Source organism: Sinohyriopsis cumingii, chromosome 13, assembly GCF_028554795.1.
Source record: "Sinohyriopsis cumingii isolate HCF-2022 chromosome 13, ASM2855479v2, whole genome shotgun sequence".
Classification (NCBI taxonomy): domain Eukaryota; kingdom Metazoa; phylum Mollusca; class Bivalvia; order Unionida; family Unionidae; genus Sinohyriopsis; species Sinohyriopsis cumingii.
In genome coordinates, this window is record NC_142973.1 from 16,783,772 (window position 1) to 16,809,609 (window position 25,838).

The window sequence follows — 25,838 nt, forward strand, 5'->3', positions numbered from 1 at the left end:
TTCATCTAAAAAGATGATCACAGTCCCGACAGAGAAAATTACATTAAGCTGTAAACAAAAACCCATTGAAACTTCGCCAAGTAACTGACAAGAATATCATTCATCATAACGGTATGTGCACACATCCCTTGGGACCTATCTAAAGTGCTTATATAATCAATGATACAGAGTTGCAATTGCCGGTCGACACAGTAAGGTAAATGTCTTGGTTACACCACAAATATGTAATGCATTAAGGCTTTGTTGATGTTGTTGTATCTTAAACCTATTATATGGTTCTAAAATTTGATTATTTTTAATTAAATTTTAAAATATCCAAAGACACCCGCACCCCCATTGACCATCATATCAAGATAATGACGAAAATCCATGAAAAGGTGAGATCATTGAATAGAGGATTTTTGCTTGTGAAATACCACAATGTCTCTGGACCTATGAAGGATGATGGTAAATGTTAAGTCAAACCAACCAAAGCAAGAGAGACAGACAGACAGACAGAGAATTTTATGATTGGTACATTGTAGTAATGTTAATTAAGGCAGAATAATGACTTAGATCAACTTTAAATATATTAAAATATTTTAATTACCTATTGTTGGCTCGTTATTTCACTTAGATTCTATTCCACGCTAATAATCATGGGCCTGCACATCAATGCATTGATGAACATTCATTATTCAAGAATCAATGTGTTTGTAGTGCCATACTTTCTTCATAAAAACCATCTTTCATGTATAAATCATAAGTGTGACTTATATTGATTTAATCAACGTGAATAAAAATAGAAACTCGAGTATGTAAACAACTTATCAATATGTAACGGTGATTGTGAACAGGCACAAAAGGACGTTACATTTGTTAGTGGATGCACTTGGCTGGGATGTGAGTTCATTGATTCGATCAATACGCAGCTGCCCGTAGTCAGTCAAACTCCATTCAAAAGGTAAATATGAGTATTTGTATGTGATATAAATAAAATACATGCATAGTATGTATGCTGTATCCACAATATATCACTCGTTGTGCAAGCCTCATTTCCTTTTAATGAAAAATTTATACAGTTCATGGGATATCATTGATACAGGGGGCCCCGAGTGGCCGAGTGGTCTAAAGTGCTCTCCATTATGGATCACTGCCATCTCACCTATGTCTGCGTATGTTCGAGTCTCGGATTCAGCCAATGTGGGTATGTGAGAAAGCTTGCCAGTAGCTTCTCATGGGTCGGTGGTTCTTTCTGGGGATTTCCCAGGTTCTTCTTCCACCATTAATGCTGGCTGCCATGTATAGCCTATCGTGTGCTGAAAAATGGTGTTAAACCCCACAACAACAACAACAACATTGATACAGTATACATACTATACATAGATTCTGCTGATACACCGTTATTCTGGTCAGAAATATGTGTCTTTAAATCGTTTATAAATATTGCCTTACCTGGCGTTTTCAAACAATCTTTAACATTTGCATATATGGGTTTTGGTATAATAAGCATTTTACTACTGTTTTCATTTACTAATTTATGATAAATGAGTTTCTTTCATGTCGATACGGACAAATGCTTTTTGATAATTAACATAATAATAATAGTAATAATAACCGTATTTGGACTGTTCATCGAGCTTTCATAGTTCTACACTCCACTGTCATATGTGTAAATGCACACACAACACTCATAAAGGCATTGTCCAGAAATAGTTTTTAAATCATCAGATGTCAACCCATCACAATTTGCATGCATCAAACACTTGCATTTATCACAAATAAAGGAACTAACAGCACAATTATGTTCACATACAGCACAAGGCCAGTTAGGTTTTTTTCTTGTTCGAGCAGAAGCACTAGGCATTTTGGAATTTAAACTCAAATAAGATTTTTGTTAAATATAAACAAGAAATATAATTTAGAGAGATGTAAAAGATGTCCAATGAAGCTAACATGGGGTAACTATTTTTAATAGATATACCCCTAGTATTTTATTAGGCATCATTTGACATGTTGCAAGCCAAATGAATAATTGGTTAGTTATTCAAATATATATATGTGTTACATTTTGGGGGTTTACTTTTCAAGTTAGGAATGATAATAATACTTTCTTTGATGACTTTGCATGATTTTATCTGCCATTTTATGACAATGTGTCCCTTTGTGAAAAATAGCCATTTCTGTCAATAATTTTTGGAATATATATATTTTTTTAAAAATAAACATTTTAGTTATGATTTTGTCAGGATTTGTGTGCCTTTGTTAGGCTTTGTCAAACATTGACACTTGTTGAGTTTGCCAAAATATGTTTGATAATTCAATAATATGTACTTAAAGATACAGCATTTTAGTTCCATAGTTTATCGAAGTAACTCATAAAAATACAAAACATTTCAAATATGATTTTGTCTGACTTTGTTATTATTCAAATTAATTAATCTCCCCATTCATGGTCTTTTAATGGGGTATGTATATAACCCTCATCTTTTTGTTTGGTTGATTTATTCATCAATCTGATATTGCAACATAAATACACCTTCCTAATATGACTTTTTCTGGCTTTGTGTACCTTTGTTATGTTGTGTTGAATATGGACAAAAGTAGAGATAAAAATTGATAACTGGTTATAACATATAGTGGAAAATTGCATTTTCTGTCCATAATCAGTCAAAAGAACAATTTATAAAACGATAACAAACATATAAAATTTGATTGTATCAAGACTTTATCAATAGTTAACCATTGTTTGAATTTGAATTCGGTCGCCCAGTTTTCAGTAATTATTCTGGCATAATTATATTGAAAAATAGTCTTTCAGTTTGGTTAATTTGTTCATCAATATAATTAACAATATAAATACACTTTTTTAATTTGACTTTCATGGCTTTGTGAGGCTTTGTGTGGCTTTGTCAGGCTTAGCAGTATTTAGAAGGACTGTTCTATTAGCCAAAATGTAATATAAAGAAAAACCGAAGATTTCACTTAATACATTTTTGCTGTTGGCAATTTTATGGTAATGATCAACAGTTTCATTCTCAAATGTCCTATCCACAACATTAAATATGTAACTGATGTAAGGTGATCTAATTGTTGTGGGTTTAATGCCATTTTTCAGCACATGATGGACTATACATGAGAGCCAATATAACCAGTGGAGGAAGAACACAAGAAAACACTGATAAGAATCACCGACCCACAAAAAACACCTGACAAGTTTTCTCACACTCCCACATTGGCAAGCCTGAGACACAAACACAGAGGTGAGATGGAAGTGGTTAATAAATGTGAGTGCTTTAGACCACTCAATCACCCAGGGATCCCAACTGACATAAGTAGAATCATCGTTTTGATTAAAAAAGCAAAGAAATCTGGCATTCTTATTGTAAGACAGTTCTGAAATTTATAACCAAGGAAAATTAGCTGTCATAAAAGAAATTCATTTTTTCATGATATAACTAAACTTTAGCAAAGCAATAACTTTGGTGGGTGGGTGTAGGAATATGTTTCATGCATTGTTGGGGTGTCTTGATTTTCCATTGTGTTGAGGTTAAAGAGGCATTGTTTTTCAATAACCTACTGCACAAGGGTAGTACAGTATGACGTATCAGTACTAAAATCATTTGGGTAAACTCTATATGCACATCAATCTTCTACACAACCTTTGACTCCTGTTTGTAGCTCAATAAAAGGTCAAATTTGAATTAATTCTGGTATATAAATCTATAAAATGAAATGAATTGGGGTAGCTTGAATATTTACAAACCCGTTTACATCCCCAGTCTGTACAAGGTAAGCTTTGGTCTGGATAACCGTCATTGTCACTGTCTCGATAACAAAGTTTTCCATCGCCAGCATAACCAGCATTGCACTAAAAGACAAAAACACTTCTTTGAGTAACCAAAAGACCACATGTATATCAGGCCCATGTTTAATTCTGACAGCCATGTCATGGTTTCTATGACAGTTAAGAATACTACCACAGAAAGAAGGAAGCTGCAATGAAAATATCTTCAAGTATATCCGTTTATGTATTTTCAGGTTAAAATATATGATGGCAACATAAAACATCGCCTTGTAGGCTCTGTAATGAAATGGATACCACATTGGTAAAATTTATCTAGGTGTATATTAATACATTTAAAATACTCTATGAGATCGGTTAGATGTTATATTGGTGCTGATGAATGAAGTAAATCCTTATCAACAAGATTTTTTTCTCCAGATTGTGTTGTGGGAATGGCTTCTGACTTTCCAAATCATGCATTTCAAAAACCACGAGAATATGTCTCAAAAATACTATAGGTAATTAAAATATATCCTGTGTACATTGTTTTTCTGTGGCTTACCAGTCTTACATTGGAACTTTTAAACCAAGGTGTTATTTTGAAGATAAGAAATATCTAGACCAAAATGCATACTACCAAAGTTAAAATATAATAGAGTCTTAACAGAGATTTGTTTTATAATTTGTTATCTTGCAAATGAATGTTGTATGATACAAGATGAAAACAATCTGTTAGAGAACATTATCTGATAACAGATGAATCAAATCTTGTTAGAGAACGTTATCTGATAAAAGATGAAACCACTGTGAAAACATTATCTGATAAAGGACAAAACTAATTGTGTGAGAACATTGTCTGTTAAAAGATAAAACCAATCTTGTGAACGAATGTTGTCTGATAAAGATGAATCCAATCTTGTGAGAAAACATCATGAAACTAATCTTGTGAGAGAATGTCATATGATAAAAGATGAAACCAATATTTGATACAAATATTCACAAGGTATCTGTCAAACAAGCCAAAGAAATCATTAATTGTATGTTTTAATCTCAAAACCTAACGTCATAGAGATCCGTCAAATGAAGTTTGCATTCAAACTTGATGTGATATGGTCAAAAAAAGATATATTGTGCAAAGAAATTATGCCAATCATATTGCATACACCATTCAAAAGAAAGAAGGAAATTGCTGATATTTATATAGTTCTTGTCAACTCACTTCACATCTGTACTTTCCAGGAGCAATGTATACACACGATGCTGACTTGTCACATGTCCATGCCCCCAGGGTGCAGAAATCCCCTGGCACACAACTAGTCTTCATGGGATCCCAAATATATCCAGGTTCACAAATCACACAACGAAAGCTCCCCTATTGAAATAATGACATATTATCTTTCAAAATGCTTTGTTTATGGAAGTGCTCATTGACAAACATTAAGATAATAAACCTTAATGTAGGTGAGATTTCTTTTATATCATTTTTGTCCATTCATGCATCTAAAATCACCAATCTCGAGTATCACTGCCATCTACGTCAAAAGTAAACAAAAAGCATACAGTGTGTAAGTTATAACACCTGAAATGAGGAGTGAGTAGAAGTACAAAACTATCAATTTTCTATGTAGACAAATTATTAAACAATTCTTCTACATTTTTTTCTACTCAATTTTTCATGTCAATCATCCCCCATTAAATTCCCTATGCAGAAAATGGTGGGAAGGCTAATGAAGCTGATTGGTACATGTGCATGTCATGTCATATATGGTACCAACATGTTTTTCTTTTAAAAAAACCAAGTTTGAGTCTTGCAAAGACTCACTAGCGTGTTTATGCAGTGTAGATACTCACTAGCATATTTATAGTGTAGATACTCACTAGTGTATTTATACAGTGTAAATACTCACTATTATAATTATACAGTGTAGATACTCACTAGTGTATTTATACAGTGTAAATACTCACTATTATAATTATACAGTGTAGATACTCACTAGTGTATTTATACAGTGTAGATCAGCTTTACAGTCTATATTATCAAGAAGACATTCATTAATATCTTCACATGTCTGCATTTGAACTGCAGCATATTTCTTGTTGCCAAGCCTAAACACTCGTTGTGAGACATTCCAACTTAAAGCATCCTCGAAAACACTCGTGTACCCCAATTGGCATGCCAGACACTGGTAGCCAGGTGAGGTGTTTATGCATGCGCTGGTATTCCAACAAGGATTATATAAATTACACTGAAAACAGAAATTGCATAAATTTAAGACTGATGGAACGCTATGAGTCAGCCAAATTAATGATGCAAATACACCGTTTTATGTAAAAGAAAAAAATCTAGTTATGTGGTTTCCTACATCCTATTCTTTTATTAAGGTTAGTAGAACATGTATTTTCTCCTAGTATCTCACTATTTCACAAAGAAATCTTAATGATGTCAACTGAAATACCTAAAGAATTAATATTATAATGGATAAAGAAGATGTCAGCCACTCATTTTCATCATGCAGCATTCAAAAAGTCCATTTTTCTTGTTAATAGGATAGAGATCTACTCTTTCGTCGAAGGTTTGGAGATTTGGAGATTAAAGTAATTACTGGAATAATAATAATATAAAAAAGCAACTAAAAAACACAACCAAACAAGACAACAAAAAATAACAGCACATCAATAATATTTTTAAATCACGATATTGTACTTTACATGCTTTTCTTTCCACAAGCAAAAGACCAACATACTTCATCAGTATCAACACAGTTGACCCCATCGCCTTCAAACCCATCAGGACAGCTCCCACATTCATAAGACCTATTACCCAGGTTGTAACACTCAGTTCCTTTAAAGCATTTGTTCCCTGCCATACAAGGACATTCTGTTACACTGATACATGGAGTGCATCCCATTCCGTCTCCAGCAGAATAGGTTTTTGTGTCATGACACCTTTCACATTGGTCTTTTCGGGATGAACTGTGGAACCCAGCTGGACATTTCAAGCATTCACTCTGTCCTTTAGCATTTTGATACATTCCAGGCTGACAAACATCACAAAAACCTGGAAAACAATATAAATGGAAAAGATTAAATAGAATGAAACCACCAAGTTAACGACTGAATGCACAATGATTCTAATCATTTAATAGATAACACCTTAAACTGGTAATTAAAAGATATAAATGTGAATGGACATTGCTATTTCATGGCCAAATGTATGTGGTTCTCACTAGGGGAAAATCAAGCTAAAAGTAAAGCACTGCATTAGGGATAATTGCGTGTTTTCTTGGTATTAATGGCACTGAGTTGTATTAAGAAGAGGAAAAATGGAAGGTAAGTTGTTATGATTCTAGATCTTGAAATATGTAACAGAAGAAAGTGAAACCAATAATTTAAGTAAAATCAACAAACAATGTATTTCCCTACAATACAAAATGAAAATTCAAAGAAACTTATAAAGCTGTGAATTAAATCCCAAATAATCCTAAATTTCCTATCACAAGTCCAAAAATATAGAATGTTCCGAAATAGAGAATGTTCCAAATAAATTCAAACAGTCTTGAATGTTCTGTTGTAACAGAATGATGAAGTCAAGAATGTCTCTGAATGAGTTCACAATAATTGTAAAGAAATGTGAATAAATATGAAAGTCAATGAGTACTTTAGCAATTCCAATGAATATTTGAAATAAATAATTCTCCTTAAACTATAAAACAGACTGATCTAATATATATATATATATATATATATATATATATATATATATATATATATATATATATATATATATATATATATTATGCTCTAAAAGGTAATTGCTCGACTTTTACTCCCTGTAAATCCATGACCTGGTTCTGTATCTCAGTGTTTGGAGTTGTTGGTGGTTTTCCACTTCCGCCAATATGCTCTCAATCTCAACCATGATAATCGTTTTATCCTCAATAGCCTTGAAGTGTATTTACACTACTTTGGGCAGCTGCCAGAAGTTCTGATTAGATACATATTAGCAGCCATCACGTCGGTTACTATTCATATGGCTCCAACAATAATTCTGATTGGATGCCTATCGATTAATTTAATAGTGATTTCCACCACACCAAGACCATTGTGGTTGATAGGCAATTCCGCAAAGAACAACTTCAACCACACACATACATTTATATTTTACGATGATTTCATCTTGCAGCTGTTGTTTTGCTTTGATTATTTTCTCATGCCAGTATCATTTAGGATCTATCATAGTTCTTCTATTAATACAGGTAAAATCCATAATAACATGATTTGTTATAATGCAATTCTGCTTATAACACAATGGCAGCATGGTTCCCATTTTTTAATTTAAGGTAACCTCTCTTTTTAACATCCTAAATACATGCTCTCGGAAAAGCCAATTATTTGCATCCCTCGCAGACTTTTAATCCAAGTACTGCATTTAATGTATCCTAAAACTTCCGAAATTTTCTAAAACTTATTGCAGTGTTATATTTGTTAACAAAAATAAAGAAAAGCTATCAAGTTCAGACAAGTTAAAAGATTTTTTAATACAGTCGGCACTGTTTTTAATGTTTGCAGGAAGTAACATGTAGCTAGTTTGACATTCTCTGAGAACTATTAAACCATTCAAGCATGTGAATTTGATCTCTTTGTTGGCTGACTGAGAAGTTCTTCAGATCAAACAATGAGCCAAATTTTGTTTGATTGGCCATCTGCGTCAAATGAATGTCATTGATACCAATGATTGTAAACTCCTTAGTAAGATCAAACTAACTGTTTCCAGTCTATCACAAAATACATTGTATATTTGTCAACTGATAATATGCTATGTATGCTATATATATTTATTGTCTTTGACTGACACCTGGTATATGAATGCTATGTTTGGAGAATTTACATTCTGCCACATGTATACAATTCAAAACTGAAGTAAATTTGATGAAACGTGGCAAACAAAACAAATGATATATGATCAAGAAGTTAGTTAAAACTGATGACAGTGAAATTTCAATGCACATTTTCTATTGGGAAGTTTTTAAAAAAATTAGTTAACTCAATCTCACTTATATTGCGATGTTATTATTGGACCATGAGCATCATGTTATAACAGATTTTACCTATAAAGTGATTGTGTAATATAACTGTTCTAAAGGCAGACTCTGTGCAGACTCATCACATCCAGGTGCTACATGCACTTCTAACAAATTATTCCTTTTTACTAGTACAACTGTCATACAATTGAAGAAAAACTCTGCCCAAGGAATATTTAAATCTCTGGCGATTGTGCGCTATGGGTGCCTAGCACCATGTTCATATAGAAACATACCAATTATGTAATTGAAAGGTGTCTGAAACAATCATTCTTGTCTTTGTCCAAACAATGTTATCCAAACATGTATGTCCTTGCAGTTCAAACGACCCTAATTCAGCTGCTTTTGCAACTGAGGGAGCCACAGCCAATAACAATGCTGGAATGGCTGCAAGGAATAGAAATATTACACCATCATGTTTTAATGATAGAGCACTGGCTGCTGACAAATGAATAGTTATTCCTCAGCTTTGATGTTAAGTTGCTTGATACTGTTGTGCCTGTGTTGGTGTCACCATCAGTAGGGAGGTCCCAAATAACTTGTCTCATCAAAGTTTCCAATTCCAGTTTGCTTTTTCATCACAGCTGAGATCTTTTTGAGTTGACATTAACTCAACTTGATAAGTTTACCCAAAATGAGATATTTTATTTAAAACATGAATGGTTCAATTACAAATTTTCCACTGGTGTGTTAATGACCCTCATTTGGCCACTTGAACCCTGCAACATTTGAGACATGTAGAAGAGAATCACATCAATGCATCTATACTCCATGTTACAGGGTTCTCCTACACATGCTTTGAAGTACATGTCTATTCACAGACTGCATAACCAGGTCTTGATACTCAGGGAAAGTACTAAGTCGGGTACATGGTAGTAAAGTCTTGTTGGGAAATCTGAAAGCCTGTGTAAATGTTTTGGTTTCGTTCCAGGCATTTCAACAGCTGATAATACACACTCATGACTTGTTTGTTCCCAATGCTGAGCAAAATGTCTTAGATGGGTTCTTGATTAACCGTTTACCTCAGCGAGACCTGAGTCATGACAAGCAGTAGCACAATCACCAACACCTTCTTCCTCCAAGAATTGTCTCCCAACTAGACATTTATAACTTTTAACAATCTCATGACATTTTTTTTGGCTCTTTGCCTGTGGTCAAATACTTTTTAATTTCTCCCATTATACCTACTTAACATAATTGTCAGATGCTGCATTGTTGGTATCTGTGTTATAATACGGTTTCATTAAATAATTTCTCCGTTCATGATGTAACTAAGTGGCAAACTTTACAACATCCTCCTCGATCATTCTGCAGCCTAGATCATTAAACCAATTAAGCTGTGGTGTCCATGACTTGCATTTAGGAGTTATCGTTAACTCGGCTGCCTCTTCTTGGACTATGGCTGTCTCTTCTTGGTCCACAGGGTGTGCAATGGCTTGGGTTGTTCTGGCAACCTGACCCACCATCGCCATGTTGGTTTCTGGAACTTTTTTTACTTGTTCAGCATTTTCGTGTGAGGTTTTGATAGCAGCACAAACGTTTGCTCTAAACTCTATCTGAGATCTTCCTATTTAGCTTGTCACAATGCTATCATATACCTGATGCGTTCACAAACACCTCTGTAACTGTGAAGAAGTTACACCACACTGAGAACAACACATAAATTCTTTCAAAATACTATATACATTGTGCATCAATTTGTGAACTTTTCACCATTATTATATATTCCTTAGTAATTGTTTAATATAAAAGGAAATATTTCCACTCAGGTTGTGCTTGTATATTTGTATCTTTGAGATTATATGCACACCATAGATTCTATGCTATTAGTTCTTATGATCATGCTAATGTGTGCAGTCCATATCAATTACAGCAGTTTGAATATAACCCCAGATGAACCTCATGCATGACAAATGACAAAGATTTATGTATGCCTGGTACTTGCAATTGACAAATGGATCTTACATTATAAATAAATTTTCATTTTTCATGTAAAACCAACAGTTGTTGATGCTTCCTCAGTTATTAAGAAAAATATTAGTTTCCGCCAGTGTGACTCGAACTGGCAATATTATGATCAGCAGTATAATGCAGTAACAAACTTGGCTAAGTCACATGCCAAGTAAATAAAAAAAAAAAAACTCATCATACTTGAAGTTAAGAGAGTGATGGGTCCCTATATTAAACCAATGTGAAAGCTACACCATTTTCAATTACTATTTAATGAATTATTACATATATATATCCATACATGGCCACCTGTAATGGTAAGCATATATAGTCTTGGAATAATAAATGTTAGGTCTCTTAAATATTTGCAAGCACTTCCACCAGTCAACAATCTGAGTAGCTGGTGAGTATCAATTTGGCAGGCTCCAGTTTGATTAAAATCAGATCTCCACAGTCCTACAGGTAGCAACCACTTAGCTGTCATGTGACCTATGAGGTTATAACCGTATTCACTAATTTTATCAGCCAGTCAAATAAAGTCCTTTAACTTCGCATTTGGGAGAGTGAGCAGTGTGGCTGAAGAGCCTCAATGTGTGCTGAATGATCAAATTCACTTTAAAATTTCAGAAAGCTGCATTTCCATTAGATGACTCAATGGTCAACATAACATAACCCCTAAGTGGTGGCTGTCAGATCTTCATGCACGACAGTGGAGATCTGATTTTAATCAGATTGGGCTGCTCTTGTAAACGGGGACACAATTTATAATTTGATTATGAGATATTTGCATGCCAAAATAATACATTTCTTGATTAAGTGTTTTTTTCCTTTGAGAATTGAATGGCAAGTGAAGAACATAACTTAATAATCCTTATACAAGAGCTGGCTGCTGTGCTAAGAAATAGCACAGAGACCCAACTAGTACGTATGCAAATATTTGTCAGTCTACCAGCACTACTGTTATACATTTAAATATTGATCGGCTTGCACTCAGGTTGTGACTGCCAATGTTAGCATCATGTATACTCAAACTGTACTTCTCATGATGGTCAACTTTGTAGACCTTGTGGTCCCTTGTAGACCTTGTGGTCCTTGCAGACCTTGTGGTTGTAGACCTTGTGGTCCTTGCAGACCTTGTGGTTGTAGACCTTGTGGTCCTTGCAGACCTTGTGGTTGTAGACCTTGTGGTCCTTGTAGACCTTGTGGTTGTAGACCTTGTGGTCCTTGTAGACCTTGTGGTTGTAGACCTTGTGGTCCTTGCAGACCTTGTGGTTGTAGACCTTGTGGTCCTTGTAGACCTTGTGGTTGTAGACCTTGTGGTCCTTGCAGACCTTGTGGTTGTAGACCTTGTGGTCCTTGTAGACCTTGTGGTTGTAGACCTTGTGGTCCTTGTAGACCTTGTGGTCCTTGTAGACCTTGTGGTCCTTGTAGACCTTGTGGTCCTTGTAGACCTTGTGGTTGTAGACCTTGTGGTCCTTGCAGACCTTGTGGTTGTAGACCTTGTGGTCCTTGTAGACCTTGTGGTTGTAGACCTTGTGGTCCTTGGAGACCTTGTGGTTGTAGACCTTGTGGTCCTTGTAGACCTTGTGGTTGTAGACCTTGTGGTCCTTGTAGACCTTGTGGTTGTAGACCTTGTGGTCCTTGTAGACCTTGTGGTTGTAGACCTTATGGTCCTTGCAGACCTTGTGGTTGTAGACCTTGTGGTCCTTGCAGACCTTGTGGTTGTAGACCTTGTGGTCCTTGTAGACCTTGTGGTTGTAGACCTTGTGGTCCTTGTAGACCTTGTGGTCCTTGTAGACCTTGTGGTTGTAGACCTTGTGGTCCTTGCAGACCTTGTGGTCCTTGTAGACCTTGTGGTTGTAGACCTTGTGGTCCTTGTAGACCTTGTGGTCCTTGTAGACCTTGTGGTTGTAGACCTTGTGGTCCTTGTAGACCTTGTGGTCCTTGTAGACCTTGTGGTTGTAGACCTTGTGGTCCTTGTAGACCTTGTGGTTGTAGACCTTGTGGTCCTTGTAGACCTTGTGGTTGTAGACCTTGTGGTCCTTGTAGACCTTGTGGTCCTTGTAGACCTTGTGGTCCTTGTAGACCTTGTGGTTGTAGACCTTGTGGTCCTTGCAGACCTTGTGGTTGTAGACCTTGTGGTTGTAGACCTTGTGGTCCTTGTAGACCTTGTGGTTGTAGACCTTGTGGTCCTTGTAGACCTTGTGGTCCTTGTAGACCTTGTGGTTGTAGACCTTGTGGTCCTTGTAGACCTTGTGGTCCTTGTAGACCTTGTGGTCCTTGTAGACCTTGTGGTTGTAGACCTTGTGGTCCTTGTAGACCTTGTGGTCCTTGTAGACCTTGTGGTTGTAGACCTTGTGGTCCTTGTAGACCTTGTGGTCCTTGTAGACCTTGTGGTCCTTGTAGACCTTGTGGTTGTAGACCTTGTGGTCCTTGTAGACCTTGTGGTCCTTGTAGACCTTGTGGTCCTTGTAGACCTTGTGGTTGTAGACCTTGTGGTCCTTGTAGACCTTGTGGTCCTTGTAGACCTTGTGGTTGTAGACCTTGTGGTCCTTGCAGACCTTGTGGTCCTTGTAGACCTTGTGGTTGTAGACCTTGTGGTCCTTGTAGACCTTGTGGTTCTTGTAGACCATATACATAGATGACTTAATCTTCCTAGCATTGTACAGTGTTGAAATTATTATTAGCTATGATCTGTTTGTTTTTTGAAACATACTGAACACTCATGATGGCATGTCCACCAAACATTATGTGGACCAAATACTCTATTGCAGAATGGGTCAATTGTATATTATAAATCACATATACAAGCTGTATAAAATGAGCAGCCCACTGCAACAATGATGAGGATGAGTGTATGATGATGATGAGATGAAAATAGTCATGAGATGATGATGGTATGATGATGATGGTATGATGATGATGACCAGATGATGAGGATGAAGATGATGAGATGATTAGGATGAAGATTATGCAAAGAGGAAGAGGAGATGAGGAGGATGAGAATGAACTTAAGAAAAGGAAAAGAGGTGGAGGAGGAGATGAGGATAAATAGATGAGGAGGAGAGGAAGAGGAAGATGAGACAATAAGGAAATAAGGAGGATGCAGATGAGATGAGGATGAGGGGGAGATGATAAAGATAATGATGAGCAGCAGGATAATAAGGATGAGAAGAGAAGGATGAGGATAATAAGATGCATAGGAGGGGGATGAGATGAGGATGACGAGAATGAGATGAGGAGAAACTGAGATGAGGAGGAGAAGAAGAAGAATGAGGAGGAGGAGAACAATGAGTAGGAAAATGAGGAGGAGGAGGCAAGGGAAAGCAAGGTGAGGCAAGGCTAGGCAAGGTGAGATCAGATGATGATGTGATATTACATGTGATGGAAGTTATGACAGCAGTTTACTTACGGGAAGAGCGATTTGCAAATGTTCCTCTATCACAAACATATCGTATTCCATCCCTGCACACTGTCCCTGGTTCACATTTGGTACAATTATCTGGACAGAATGTATCACTACATACAGCATAATGATTTTCTGGACATATGGATGCATACCCATCATGACAAATCTGAAAAAGAGGAAATCATTTAATGCTTTTCATATTCTGAATAAGAATGATAACAATGAAGATTTTTTCTTATCAAGCAAGGAATAGGTATTTAGGGTGCACAATTTACCCATCCTTGTGGACATGTAGTACATTCTGAGGCTAATCCAAATGAATGTTCTGTGGGGTTACGACCGCAAGTACTGTTTTCCTGCAGCAGATCACAGCGACCACACGGTTTCATTACTCCATCAACCACACAGTAATAACTTGTGTAACATCGGACACATGTAGTATCATCTGCAATGTAAAGGAGTTGTTAATATTACCAAAACTAAAAATAATCAAAATCAACCAAAAAATTACATATTCATACAGGCTGAAAATAGTTCACTTTGGATACATAAAGAATATATAAAGAAAATACATTATTTGATAATAGAGTTTGAAAATAAATCAAATAATCACTTTTTATCATGTTATTGCCCTTAGATATTCATAAATGATTTTGAACTATTGAGTTTGTATGAAATCATAGCACATACTTCTTATTTCATGGATTTAAAAAATTTTGGTTGAAAAAAAAGATTTGTTTGTTTCCACCTAGAATGTTATCTGTATATCATTAGATTTACTTACAGAATAGTTATCTGTATGTCATTAGATTTACTTACAGAATAGTTATCTGTATATTGTTAGATTTACTTACAAGAATAGTTATCTGTATATCATTAGATTTACTTACAGAATAGTTATCTGTATATCATTAGATTTACTTACAGAATAGTGATCCGTATATCGTTAGATTTGCTTACAGAATATTTATCCGTATATAGTTAGATTTACTTACAGAATAGTTATCCGTATATCATTAGATTTACTTACAGAATAGTTACCAATATATCATTAGATTTACTTACAGAATAGTTATCTGTATATTGTTAGATTTACTCACAGAATAGTCATCCGTATATCGTTAGATTTACTTCCAGAATAGTTATCTGTATATCATTAGATTTACTTCCAGAATAGTTATCCGTATATCATTAGATTTACTTGCAGAATAGTTATCCGTATATCGTTAGATTTACTCGCAGAATAGTTATCCGTATATTGTCAGATTTACTTACAGAATAGTTATCCGTATATCGTCAGATTTACTTACATTATCTGTATATCGTTAGATTTACTTACAGAATAGTTATCTGTATATCGTTAGATTTACTTACAGAACAGTTATCCGTATATCATTAGATTTACTTACAGAATAGTTATCCGTATATCATTAGATTTACTTACAGAATAGTTGTTTTGCTTGTGAGCAGCCAGAAATCTCAAGACGAAGTGAGATTCCACCAACCCATGTCCTGGGATGTATTCTAATTATCCAACTAAAATTTGGTGGGACAAGATCCACTGTTACTATGTCAGTCGAGGACCACTCTGTGTTTCCAACAAAAGTCTGCAGAGGAAACAATTTTCCGGTTTATGAATAATACTAAAAAATTAATATTGTGACCCACATTCATGCCATGAGTACAAGATCAACCTGTTTTGTTTCTAAAAAATGGCTGTGAAAAAGACATTTCGTATTCTAGCATGCAAAAGATGGGCACCACTACAAAGACATATATACACTCACAAATGTGCATGCGTGCATGTGTGTTTGTGTGGTAAGACAAACAGTAAATAATACAATACTCTGGATCATAGCATATACACAATGCGATGGGTAATTCTTATAAGTGACAGAGGTGATAAATCTATGGTTCCAAAATTTCAAAGATGCATAGTTCAAAATTATTTTCTATGGCAAAGTTTGTGACAATGAGAATATGGCAGGACATTGACTCCAGCAAAGTCCAGCATTGTGTTCACATTCTATAATAGCAAGAAACACTATCGTAACCAATGTTATGACTAAAGAATCCTAGAGTACTTATTTATTCACTCACTGTAGTCACTGCGTAAGCTGACAAAATAAAATGCTAAATGGAATGTTGACACTATAGTTTTGTTCCAGTAAATACAACAATGTGAAATTTCATTGGCCAACTTCCAATAAAAAATATATTGTTTTTAAGCAATGAATAAATTTAGACAATACATAAATATTAAAGCCATAGAAAATTGAACTTTGTGTTCCAAATTTTAGCTCTTTATCTCAATGGATATTGAAAAGATACAAATTTCCATTGATCTTCCCAGGCTGATTGGCATCATTCACACAAGGAAAAGCAAACAGACAATTTTCTTACAATGCCCTAAGCAATGTCATCATGCAAGTCCCCTGGCAAAGTCATCCTTGCAAGGCTCCAAGCAATGCCATCTTGCAAGGACAAAAGCAAAGTCATCCTGGCATGGCCCATGCAATGCCACCTTGCATGGCATCAAGCAAAGTCATCCCTGCAAAGGCCCCTATCAACTTCATCCTTGCAAGACCCCATACAACATCATCTTGCAAGACCCAAGCAACATCATCCTGCAAGTCTCCAGGCAAAGTCATCCTTGCATGGCCCCTGCAATGCCACTTTGCATGGCATCAAGCAAAGTCATCCTTGCAAGGCCCTTATCAACTTCATCCTTGCAAGACCCCATACAACGTCATCTTGCAAGACCCAAGCAACATCATCCTGCAAGGCCCCAAGCACAGTCATCCTTGCAACACCCAAGCAATGTCATCTTGCAAAGCCCCAGACAAAGTCATCCTTGCAAGGCCCCAAGCAAAGTCATCCATGCAAGACCCCAAGAAACATCATTCTTGCAAAGCCCCAGTCAATGTCATCAGCAGTACTGGACAAGTCTAAATAAGCACTTTAAGGTTCATGATGTTTTTTCTTACATATGGCCCACTTTTGAGTCAAACATGCCTGAAAGTGTTTCAGGAAATTAAATGGTTAGGATTTGAACTTTCTAGTATTTTCAATTCGCTAAAAGGGATTTTACTTACTGATTGATTCAGATCATTATAATACCAAGTAAAGCCTGTGTTTTTGTCATCACTATAAGATATGCTGAAATTCGTCACAAACATCTGGGCATCCTGTCTCCCCTGTAAGTGTATCTGAGTGAATTTGTGTGGTTCCTTCATGTCCACCTGGTAATAAGGGTCAGGGTCATTGGATTTGGCCACCCAGCCACCTGTGTAGTTCCCATATGAATCTGCAACTCAAACATAGATATGGTACAAAAATGGTTGCTCTACTTTGCTATATGAGGCAGAAAATTTATTTACATGTTTTTCTATAGAAACCGTAATATTATTATCTCGTGTAGTTGTTGTTGTTTCTGTGTTTTTAATTTTAGTGAACACTTTTTTGTCACCTGTTACAATTAATAGGTATATGTAAATAAATAATATATCTGACACCTATTTTAAATAAATGCAATGTGGATATGTGAATAAGTGAGTTGAACAAAAGCAAATATTTCAACAATAACAAACTTTTTACGTAAAAGCTAAGATCTTCACCGATATTTTCCCTTTGTACAAGTTTTGTTATTCGTTATGAAACTGTGTGAAGAGATTATTATTACCTTTGCACAAATATTTAAAAAAAAAAAAGAACACATGCTAATTCCCTGTACAACACTAAAATATATCCTGACCACTGGCTACTGTGAGACTGATATGACATTTTGCATTTAGAAGTGTCTTCATTCATCTGCTCATAAAAAACCCAAAGTTACAACAAAAGAAGCAAGAACAAAAACAATTATTATTATTATTATTATTATTATTATTATTAATAATTAATTAATTGATTAATTAAATTTTTGGTATATCCTCTTCTTAATTTCTAGTCATCTCTAAGTCATATAGAAGTGACATGTAAGATCTACTTTCTTCTTCTCTATCAATGCTACAAAAGATCACTGGCTTTACCTGAAGTGGCGTTCAGGCGTGCATGCTCAGGTCCAGATGTATTGTATTCTGATGAAGATGCAGACAACTGGTCATCTCTTACTATCCCAGAAGAAATGCCTAGGTAATCTTTGCAATCTGTATGAAGAGAATTGGAAGTTCTTAAAGTTGAATGTGTCCTGACATTTTTATTTTGTCTAGAAATCTTGACAATAAAGACAAAATAGACCAATCAAACATCTTAGCCCTCAGACTGGTAATGTATATTATTAGACTTTGCTTATTGGAAGCAAATTTTGTGGTGAGTTTGGTTTGGTTGGGGCAGCTTGGCTTGGGTTGGCTTGGGTTGGCTTGGCTTGGGTTGGCTTGGATTGGATTTGGCTTGGGTTGGCTTGGCTTGGGTTGGCTTGGATTGGATTTGGCTTGGGTTGGCTTGGCTTGGGTTGGCTTGGATTGGTTTAGGCTTGGGTTGGCTTGGCTTGGGTTGGCTTGGATTGGATTTGGCTTGGGTTGGCTTGGCTTGGGTTGGCTTGGGTTGGCTTGGATTGGTTTAGGCTTGGTGTTGAATAGTACATGAACAGATGAAGATTATATCATGTCAAAGCAGGTGGAGTAAAGTGCATTGTCGAGAGACATTCCAAGTCAACCAACCTATTGTGATCTGGACAGGACTGGAACTCCCTCCCTTCTGATCACAAATCAAGCAAGGTTATCAATTAAATCAGTTACTAAGTGGAGATAATGGTTCAAGCATTACAATGTGCTATGCTGGAGATGAAAGACAGTAGTACTGTTTTCATATTTCTTTATAATGACATACTTTAGTATATTATAGCACAATATTTTGTTACTTTCAGAGTGTGGTTTCTAATGGTCATGATATCTATCATTTTCTAAAACTTGTCATGCATAAAGAATAACATACAATATAATTTTAACTTTTTATCCAATTAATGTCACAATAAATATTTGTTTTATTTCCATTCATTGTGTGTTTGGCATCATACTTTCTATGACTCTTAAAATGTTGAAGTAGACACCAAAACTGCTCTCTTACCATATAAGTGTACCCAATATTTTGGGGTTCTAAGGAATGTTTCTCCTGTGTTGTTGTCTGTCAGAAAGCTGTATTCAATAGGTCCATATTCAACGTCCACCAAACAACTGTTATCCAGGGTTACATTGTAGTACACTGGTGTACCACGGGCAGGGTTTCCATTGTCAATGGCAACCACAGTGAACCTAACAATGGAGGTATTTGTATAGACTTGGTGCCATAAGTCGAGTGATCTGTCAAACTCCACCGGTGGTCTTTAAGGAAGAAATGATACATATTAATGCAAAATCATGTAGCATTACTTGGATAAAAACAACCCAACTCCAAATACAAGCAAAACATCGCTGATGATAAAAAAAAATGTGATGAAAGCACAAAAATAAAATATAATGAGAGAGTTACTAAAGAGTTACGTTGTTTATGGCATTTTTGAATATCTAGCACACCGTTCTGGTTACAGCTTGTAGCTTTCTTCAAAAGCAAAATAATTTAGATAATTTGTATAATTTAAAAAATGCAAGCTTACATTATTACCTATGTTAGAATAATAACAATGCACTTAATGCAGCAGGTTCAATAATTATGGACATAGCAAACAAAGGCAAACATTATAATCTAACAGTGACAACTTAAGCCTGTACTAGCACTTGTTCGAAATATTTTTGTATCTAAGTTACAAACCTAATGACAGTGGACTGGATGTAGTATTTAAGTTCTGCATTAATTCCAATGTCAGCATCAGTCGAATTGATGTCATCTATTGGCCCTGCTCGAAGAACAGGAGCGGGAGTTAGATTTCTTATGTACTCACCAACATCTGGGCAGTTGTCATTGATGTCTTGGATTTTTACCTGTTAGCACAACATAGATGAAATAAAGAATTTAAACCAATAATTCTGAGTTTATATTCTTTGTGAAGGTAAATACTTAAACATGTATCTAATCAATGAATAAGAATATATGAATAGCATGAATAACTTAAAATTCCATAACCCTCAATTTAAAAGGTGTTTGAGATATTATTCCAAAATATGCAACATCAGACTTTTTCTTCAAAAATAGTTTTACATATTCAGTCACTATTGTTGTACCTTTACAAAATAACATTATATTTAAGTTTGTAATGATCAAATTTTAAATATTTACCATTTTCTGTCATATATGTGCCAAATCTTGTGACAAAACATATCGGCTTTTCTTCTAATTATTCACTGTTATTACAATAAGGGAGATGACTCTTTCTAATAACATGAGTGCTAGATTGCAAAAAGGTAAGTGTGTGATTTGGATTTTTAATGCAGCTGAATCCATTTTTCAGTCATATCGCCACAATGTCTGCAGTGTGATAGTTTATAGTTATGTCTAGCACTGGGGCCTCATGCTGCAGACATATAACATCATGTCCCATCCAGCTGTGCTATCCTGACACCAGGCCGACCTGTCCAACACTAATCTCGTAATGCTGAGCACCAAGTGAGGCAGCTATTAGTACCATTTTTATACATCTTAAGGTACGACTCGTCCATGGTTCAAACCTGCGACCTCAGAGCAGTCAGCTTGTAAAAAGATCTCTTGCTAATTTATCGTGTAACATCAAATCATCACTTAAATCACTATGAAATCAAAGAAAACCGCTTCTCAGCCACTTTAAAACTCATTGCATAACATGTACCATTATTTATTAACCATATTTAATCATTATCTGTTATGAAAAATTGCTTTGATGTACTCCTCTGTCCAAATAGTGCATCCTATATTTACATTTCATACATCAAATTTATATATTTTGATTGGTTGCACTTAAGTTACTCACAGTTACTACTATCGTCCCGGTGAGAGAAGTGCCAGTATCGACAACAATTAGTGCCAGGTCATAGCGGTCCACAGACTCCCTGTCGACAGAAGTTGCAAGGGTAAGGAGCATGGATGTCGTGTTTGAAACAAAATGTTGAGGGGATGGGTCATTCAGGTCTGGTTGCACAGAGGCTGGGCCATCACACGCTTGAAGTAGATATCCGACATTAAACAGAAAATATTTTTTTTATCCCCGATAATTTTGTAATTTATATGATTAATGTGCACTAATTAAAAAGAATGAAAAAATATGTTGTACTTTACATACAAATGCAAATTTAACATTTAAGTGTATTAATCATCAACAATTAAATCAGAGAACGTATTTATGTATTTTTATGAGCTGAAGATGATTCCATGTGGCAGGATTTCAAGCAATAATTGACAGTAATTTGACAGTATTTAAAAATGTGCAGGGCTTTCAATGATACTTATGATGTATGCTTCAGTTATTATTGTTGAATAGCCCAACACATCTCAATATTGTAAGCTGAAGTCAGTTAAGTCTGTTCTTCAAAACACACACACACACACAAACACACGCACTGCCAGTTTCACCTCTTGAAACATTTAATGATTGTAGAATAATCCTCAATTAATATAGATCTTAGTTTCATATCAAATTCCCAAACCAACTCTTGTTCTGGAATGTTCTCAAGAAGAAATATGTACACATGGATACACAATGAGAGAAAAAAGAGATACAACAGTTTAAAATATGCAGAAAGACCAAAGTAAGCTCTTGGAAACAAAGGTTAACCAATTCCATGTGACTGACCTACGTATGAAATGTTTGTTCCAGGAATTTTGGTATAAGAATAATTGATTGGTGGTGGTGGCAGTGCAGCAGCAATATTTTCGTCAGTGTTATTTTTCAGCATGAAGTGTCTTCCTTCATTCCCTATAAATAGATTTTAAACATAAATTACATGTAGTTAATTTATTTTCTATTAGCTGCCATATTATTTAAATGGTTGGTATTTTCACATATAAGTCTAATTATTACTACAGTGAAAGCACTTTTTAAGTATACCATGGAGATCAGCACAGAAAGATCAACTTTACTGAATACACAGCATTGATTCGAATCAAATATTTTACCTCTGATGTATGACTATAAAGAATAAATGTTGTCCTTTGAGTGTTCATTATAGAGAGCATTCAATTTACTTATATCATATGTAGGATATTTGATTCCTTTAAATAGGAATAAACCTGATCACTAGTGTCCACCACAGTTCTGTGTAATAAACTGGATCATTAGTGACCACCACAGTTCTGTGTAATAAACCGGATCGTTAGTGTCAGTCATGGTTCTGTGTAATAAACCAGATCATTAGTGTCAGTCATGGATCTGCTTAAGAATGATATTTTCTGCTTTGACAACTGCCTGACACAAACATCAACATTTAATTAACCAGATATTTTTGTTTTCTGTATTCAAAAGAAAAATATTTATGAGTTGCTTGGAATAGCTGCAAAGTTGGAATAGCTGAAAAGTTTAAAACCACATAGTTTTCTCTAGCAGCTTTCGATGGGTACTGAAGTGCGAGAACTTCAGTAAGTAGTTTTAAATCATATTGCAGTGAAATAGTGCCCTTCTATTTCCCCAAAAATGTATGTACTTCACCGATTGCTGTAGTATTACTTTGTAACACCCCTTATGGTATGTTGGCCTGGCCATTGAATGAACCGACCCAATGTTAAACTGCGGAGATCCAGTATTACATTTTACATATTTTCACAGACAGTACTGTTGGATCAGGGATATACTTCCCTTATTGTATTTCTATTCGTTTTATTAAATATATGTTAATTAATTTCTTACATTTCCATTTTAATCTTATTTAATCTCCCCCCTTACCTTGAAACAGTATGACCTCATACGTTGGACCCAGGGAGAAAACGTCAACTAGATAAATAGTTTCTACAATGCCATTAACATGGAAGTCCTCTCGTATCTTAACCATGTAGTCTAGTGGTAATTCTATTTTTGTAGAATTTATTGTGGATGTATTAGCATTATTTCTAGAACTGGGAAGCTGGGTTGGTGATGTTGTGGACTGATCAGCTAGTGATGTGGCAGTGGCTGTGGTGGTGGTGGTGGTGGCTGCAGATGAGCTAGCACTAGTAGAGTTGAATGTATTGCTTGTACTCAAGGAAGACAATACAGAGCTGTTTTCTCTCACTGTAGATGACACTGGTGATTCTGTTGAATATAACGTGTCTGATGAATCATTAATGCCGGTAATGAAGTGTACATTTTCAACTTCTAGAAATAAGGATGAGCAACAGGGCATGACTTCTGCATGAAAGATGTCGAAATGGTATACCTCGCCAACCTGAAATTTAAAGAAGGTTTCATTTTATGAAGGTGAAGCATTGTTTTTTTTGCTTTTTAAAGATTCGTCATTAGAGACTCTTGCCATCATTTAGCAGACATAAAGATAGAGTCTTTCAAATTAAAAAAAAAAAATGCTTTTGCTTTTTTCATGCCCAGTGAAAAATGATAGAATCTTGAATATGTGTCATTGTAGGATAGGAAAATTGCACTTGAAGATCAGACACAGTCCTCTGCCAAATGCCTGATGGAAAATTCTGATGCTTGGAGTGGAATTTCCTATCCAACAGATATGCATAATGAAGGATTATTCTTGAACAAAGAATCAGAGTCGAATCCAAATGGTATGTTGTGAGTACTGATGTAACTTTCAGTGGATTGAAATTTCCTTACATTATGATAGAGTGCTACAAGTTAGGATTACAAATAAAAAATCAAGTGCAAAATTTAAATGACATCTAAATACACATTTTAATATACATCAAAGAATAGTAGTTGAGACAGCTAAGGTAATGGTAATATGCAACGTCCAAATTTTGTAATGCAGATCACTTGTGCAAGTATATCAATGTAAACAGGTGAGGCTAAAAAGTAGGCCCTTCTCCATAAGAGCAATCGAGTGAGACAAAAAATTAATGATCCAGTCTGCGAGTCAGCTTTGAGCTATAATTAATTTACCATTCATAAATAATTAGAATGTGAATTTTTAAAAATAAAAAAAATTCTAATCAAAACTTGATTTACAGAAACTATACATGTAGCCAGGTCAGTCATGGCAAAACGTCTTGTTTGCGAGACAGTTAACATCAACCATAATGTGTTACATGTCATAAATGTGTTAGTGTTACAATGAATAGTTATCTTCATTATTATGAAAAAAGTGATTATAGAAATAGGGAAGTTTGTGCCAATTAAACATAGTATGCTCTCATTAGACAGGTGTGTAATGAAATACATCAGTCACAAATATTTTCCTATGGTCTCCATAGCCTATTCAAAACTAAAAATTTGCATCATTGATACACATTAAAAGATACATCAACTAAAAATATACACGCTTAAAATATACTTACATCTAAACCAAGTTCAATGGAAGAACTTAAAGGGATTAAGTTTGAGCAGCTACCGTCGACAACATCACCCATTTCAGGCAAAAGTGTACCACCACCTGGAAAATGAATCCTTATCATGTAAACAAACTGCAACCACTGTAAACTATCATTGTCATTATTACAGCATAACCTAAGGTATCTGATAATCAGCAGTTCCAATAATCAAGTCTATATAAAAGAAACGAGGCTTGCTGATTTTTCTTTTAATGGCAAATTTGTACAACAAGTGGTATATACATATATTTTATTTATATTACATAAAAATACACATATTTGCCCTTCAAACAGAGTTAAGATTGACTACAGGCAACTGTGTAGTGACCAAGTGAATGAACTCCTCACATCCCTGCCGAGTGTGTCAGCTACCAAATGTTGTTTTGTGCCTATTCACAATCATCTTTGCATATTTATAAGTTGATTGTTTTCTTTTTTGAGTTTCTATTTTTATTAACATTGATTAAATGATATAAGACATACTTATGATTTAAACATGAAAGATGGCTTTAATGAAGAAAGTAGAGCACTACAAAACACACATTTAGCTTCTTGAACACTGGATGATCCATCATTCATGTGGAAGTTAATGTGGAATAGAAACTAAGTGAAATGATGAACAAAAAAGAGGTAATTAAAATATTTTAATATATTTATATTCTGCCTTAAGTAACATTACTACCGACTATACAATTGTTTTCTCTCTTTCTCTCTCTCTCTCTCTTTTTGGTTTTGAGTTCACTTTTTACCATCATTCACATCGTTGTATGACACAAGCCAAAATCCTCTTTTCATGGATTTTTGCCCATGTCTTGCTACAATGGTCGAAAGAGAGAGAGACAGAGACAGAGAGGCAGCCTTTGGGCATTTTGATATTTACTTAATAATAATTGATGTTTAAAACATTATTAAACAACAACAAAGCATAAACTTACAGTATTTGTGCCTCGTAATCGATAAATTTACTGTATAGTGTTGACAGGCTATTGCAACTTTGTGCCATTGATTATATAAACACTTTGTAGATAAATGGCAAGGAAAGTGTACACATACTATTAAGACGAACCATATTCTTGTAGGTTACTTGGTGTAAGTTCAGTTTCAAGGTTTTCACCCATCCCAAAATAATTTTTCTCTCTCACTCCAGAGTTCTATGTATTTTGTTCCTTATGCATAAGAGAGGAGGGTGGGTGGGACAGAAAGCAACAAGGATTGCGATGACATTGTGCACCATATTATCACATTTAGAAAATGGGGATTATTA

At 35.2% G+C, this 25,838-nt stretch overlaps 1 protein-coding gene across 1 annotated transcript in view; it reads right to left on the reverse strand.

Moving 5' to 3' along the window:
* The window catches only part of LOC149784989 (uncharacterized), a 73,419-nt gene that overhangs the window by 38,317 nt on the left and 9,264 nt on the right, over window positions 1–25,838 (reverse strand). Inside the window, exons 6-20 of the mRNA XM_089978669.1 lie at window positions 24,542–24,636; window positions 22,992–23,469; window positions 21,906–22,028; window positions 21,087–21,274; window positions 19,955–20,124; window positions 19,274–19,527; window positions 18,238–18,354; window positions 17,302–17,513; window positions 15,651–15,813; window positions 14,482–14,651; window positions 14,210–14,372; window positions 6,511–6,824; window positions 5,761–6,012; window positions 4,986–5,138; window positions 3,746–3,850 (exon numbers count right to left, since the gene is read on the reverse strand). Of these exons, the coding sequence (XP_089834795.1) occupies window positions 3,746–3,850; window positions 4,986–5,138; window positions 5,761–6,012; window positions 6,511–6,824; window positions 14,210–14,372; window positions 14,482–14,651; window positions 15,651–15,813; window positions 17,302–17,513; window positions 18,238–18,354; window positions 19,274–19,527; window positions 19,955–20,124; window positions 21,087–21,274; window positions 21,906–22,028; window positions 22,992–23,469; window positions 24,542–24,636 (2,957 nt within the window). The remainder of the gene's footprint in view (window positions 1–3,745; window positions 3,851–4,985; window positions 5,139–5,760; window positions 6,013–6,510; window positions 6,825–14,209; window positions 14,373–14,481; window positions 14,652–15,650; window positions 15,814–17,301; window positions 17,514–18,237; window positions 18,355–19,273; window positions 19,528–19,954; window positions 20,125–21,086; window positions 21,275–21,905; window positions 22,029–22,991; window positions 23,470–24,541; window positions 24,637–25,838) is intronic.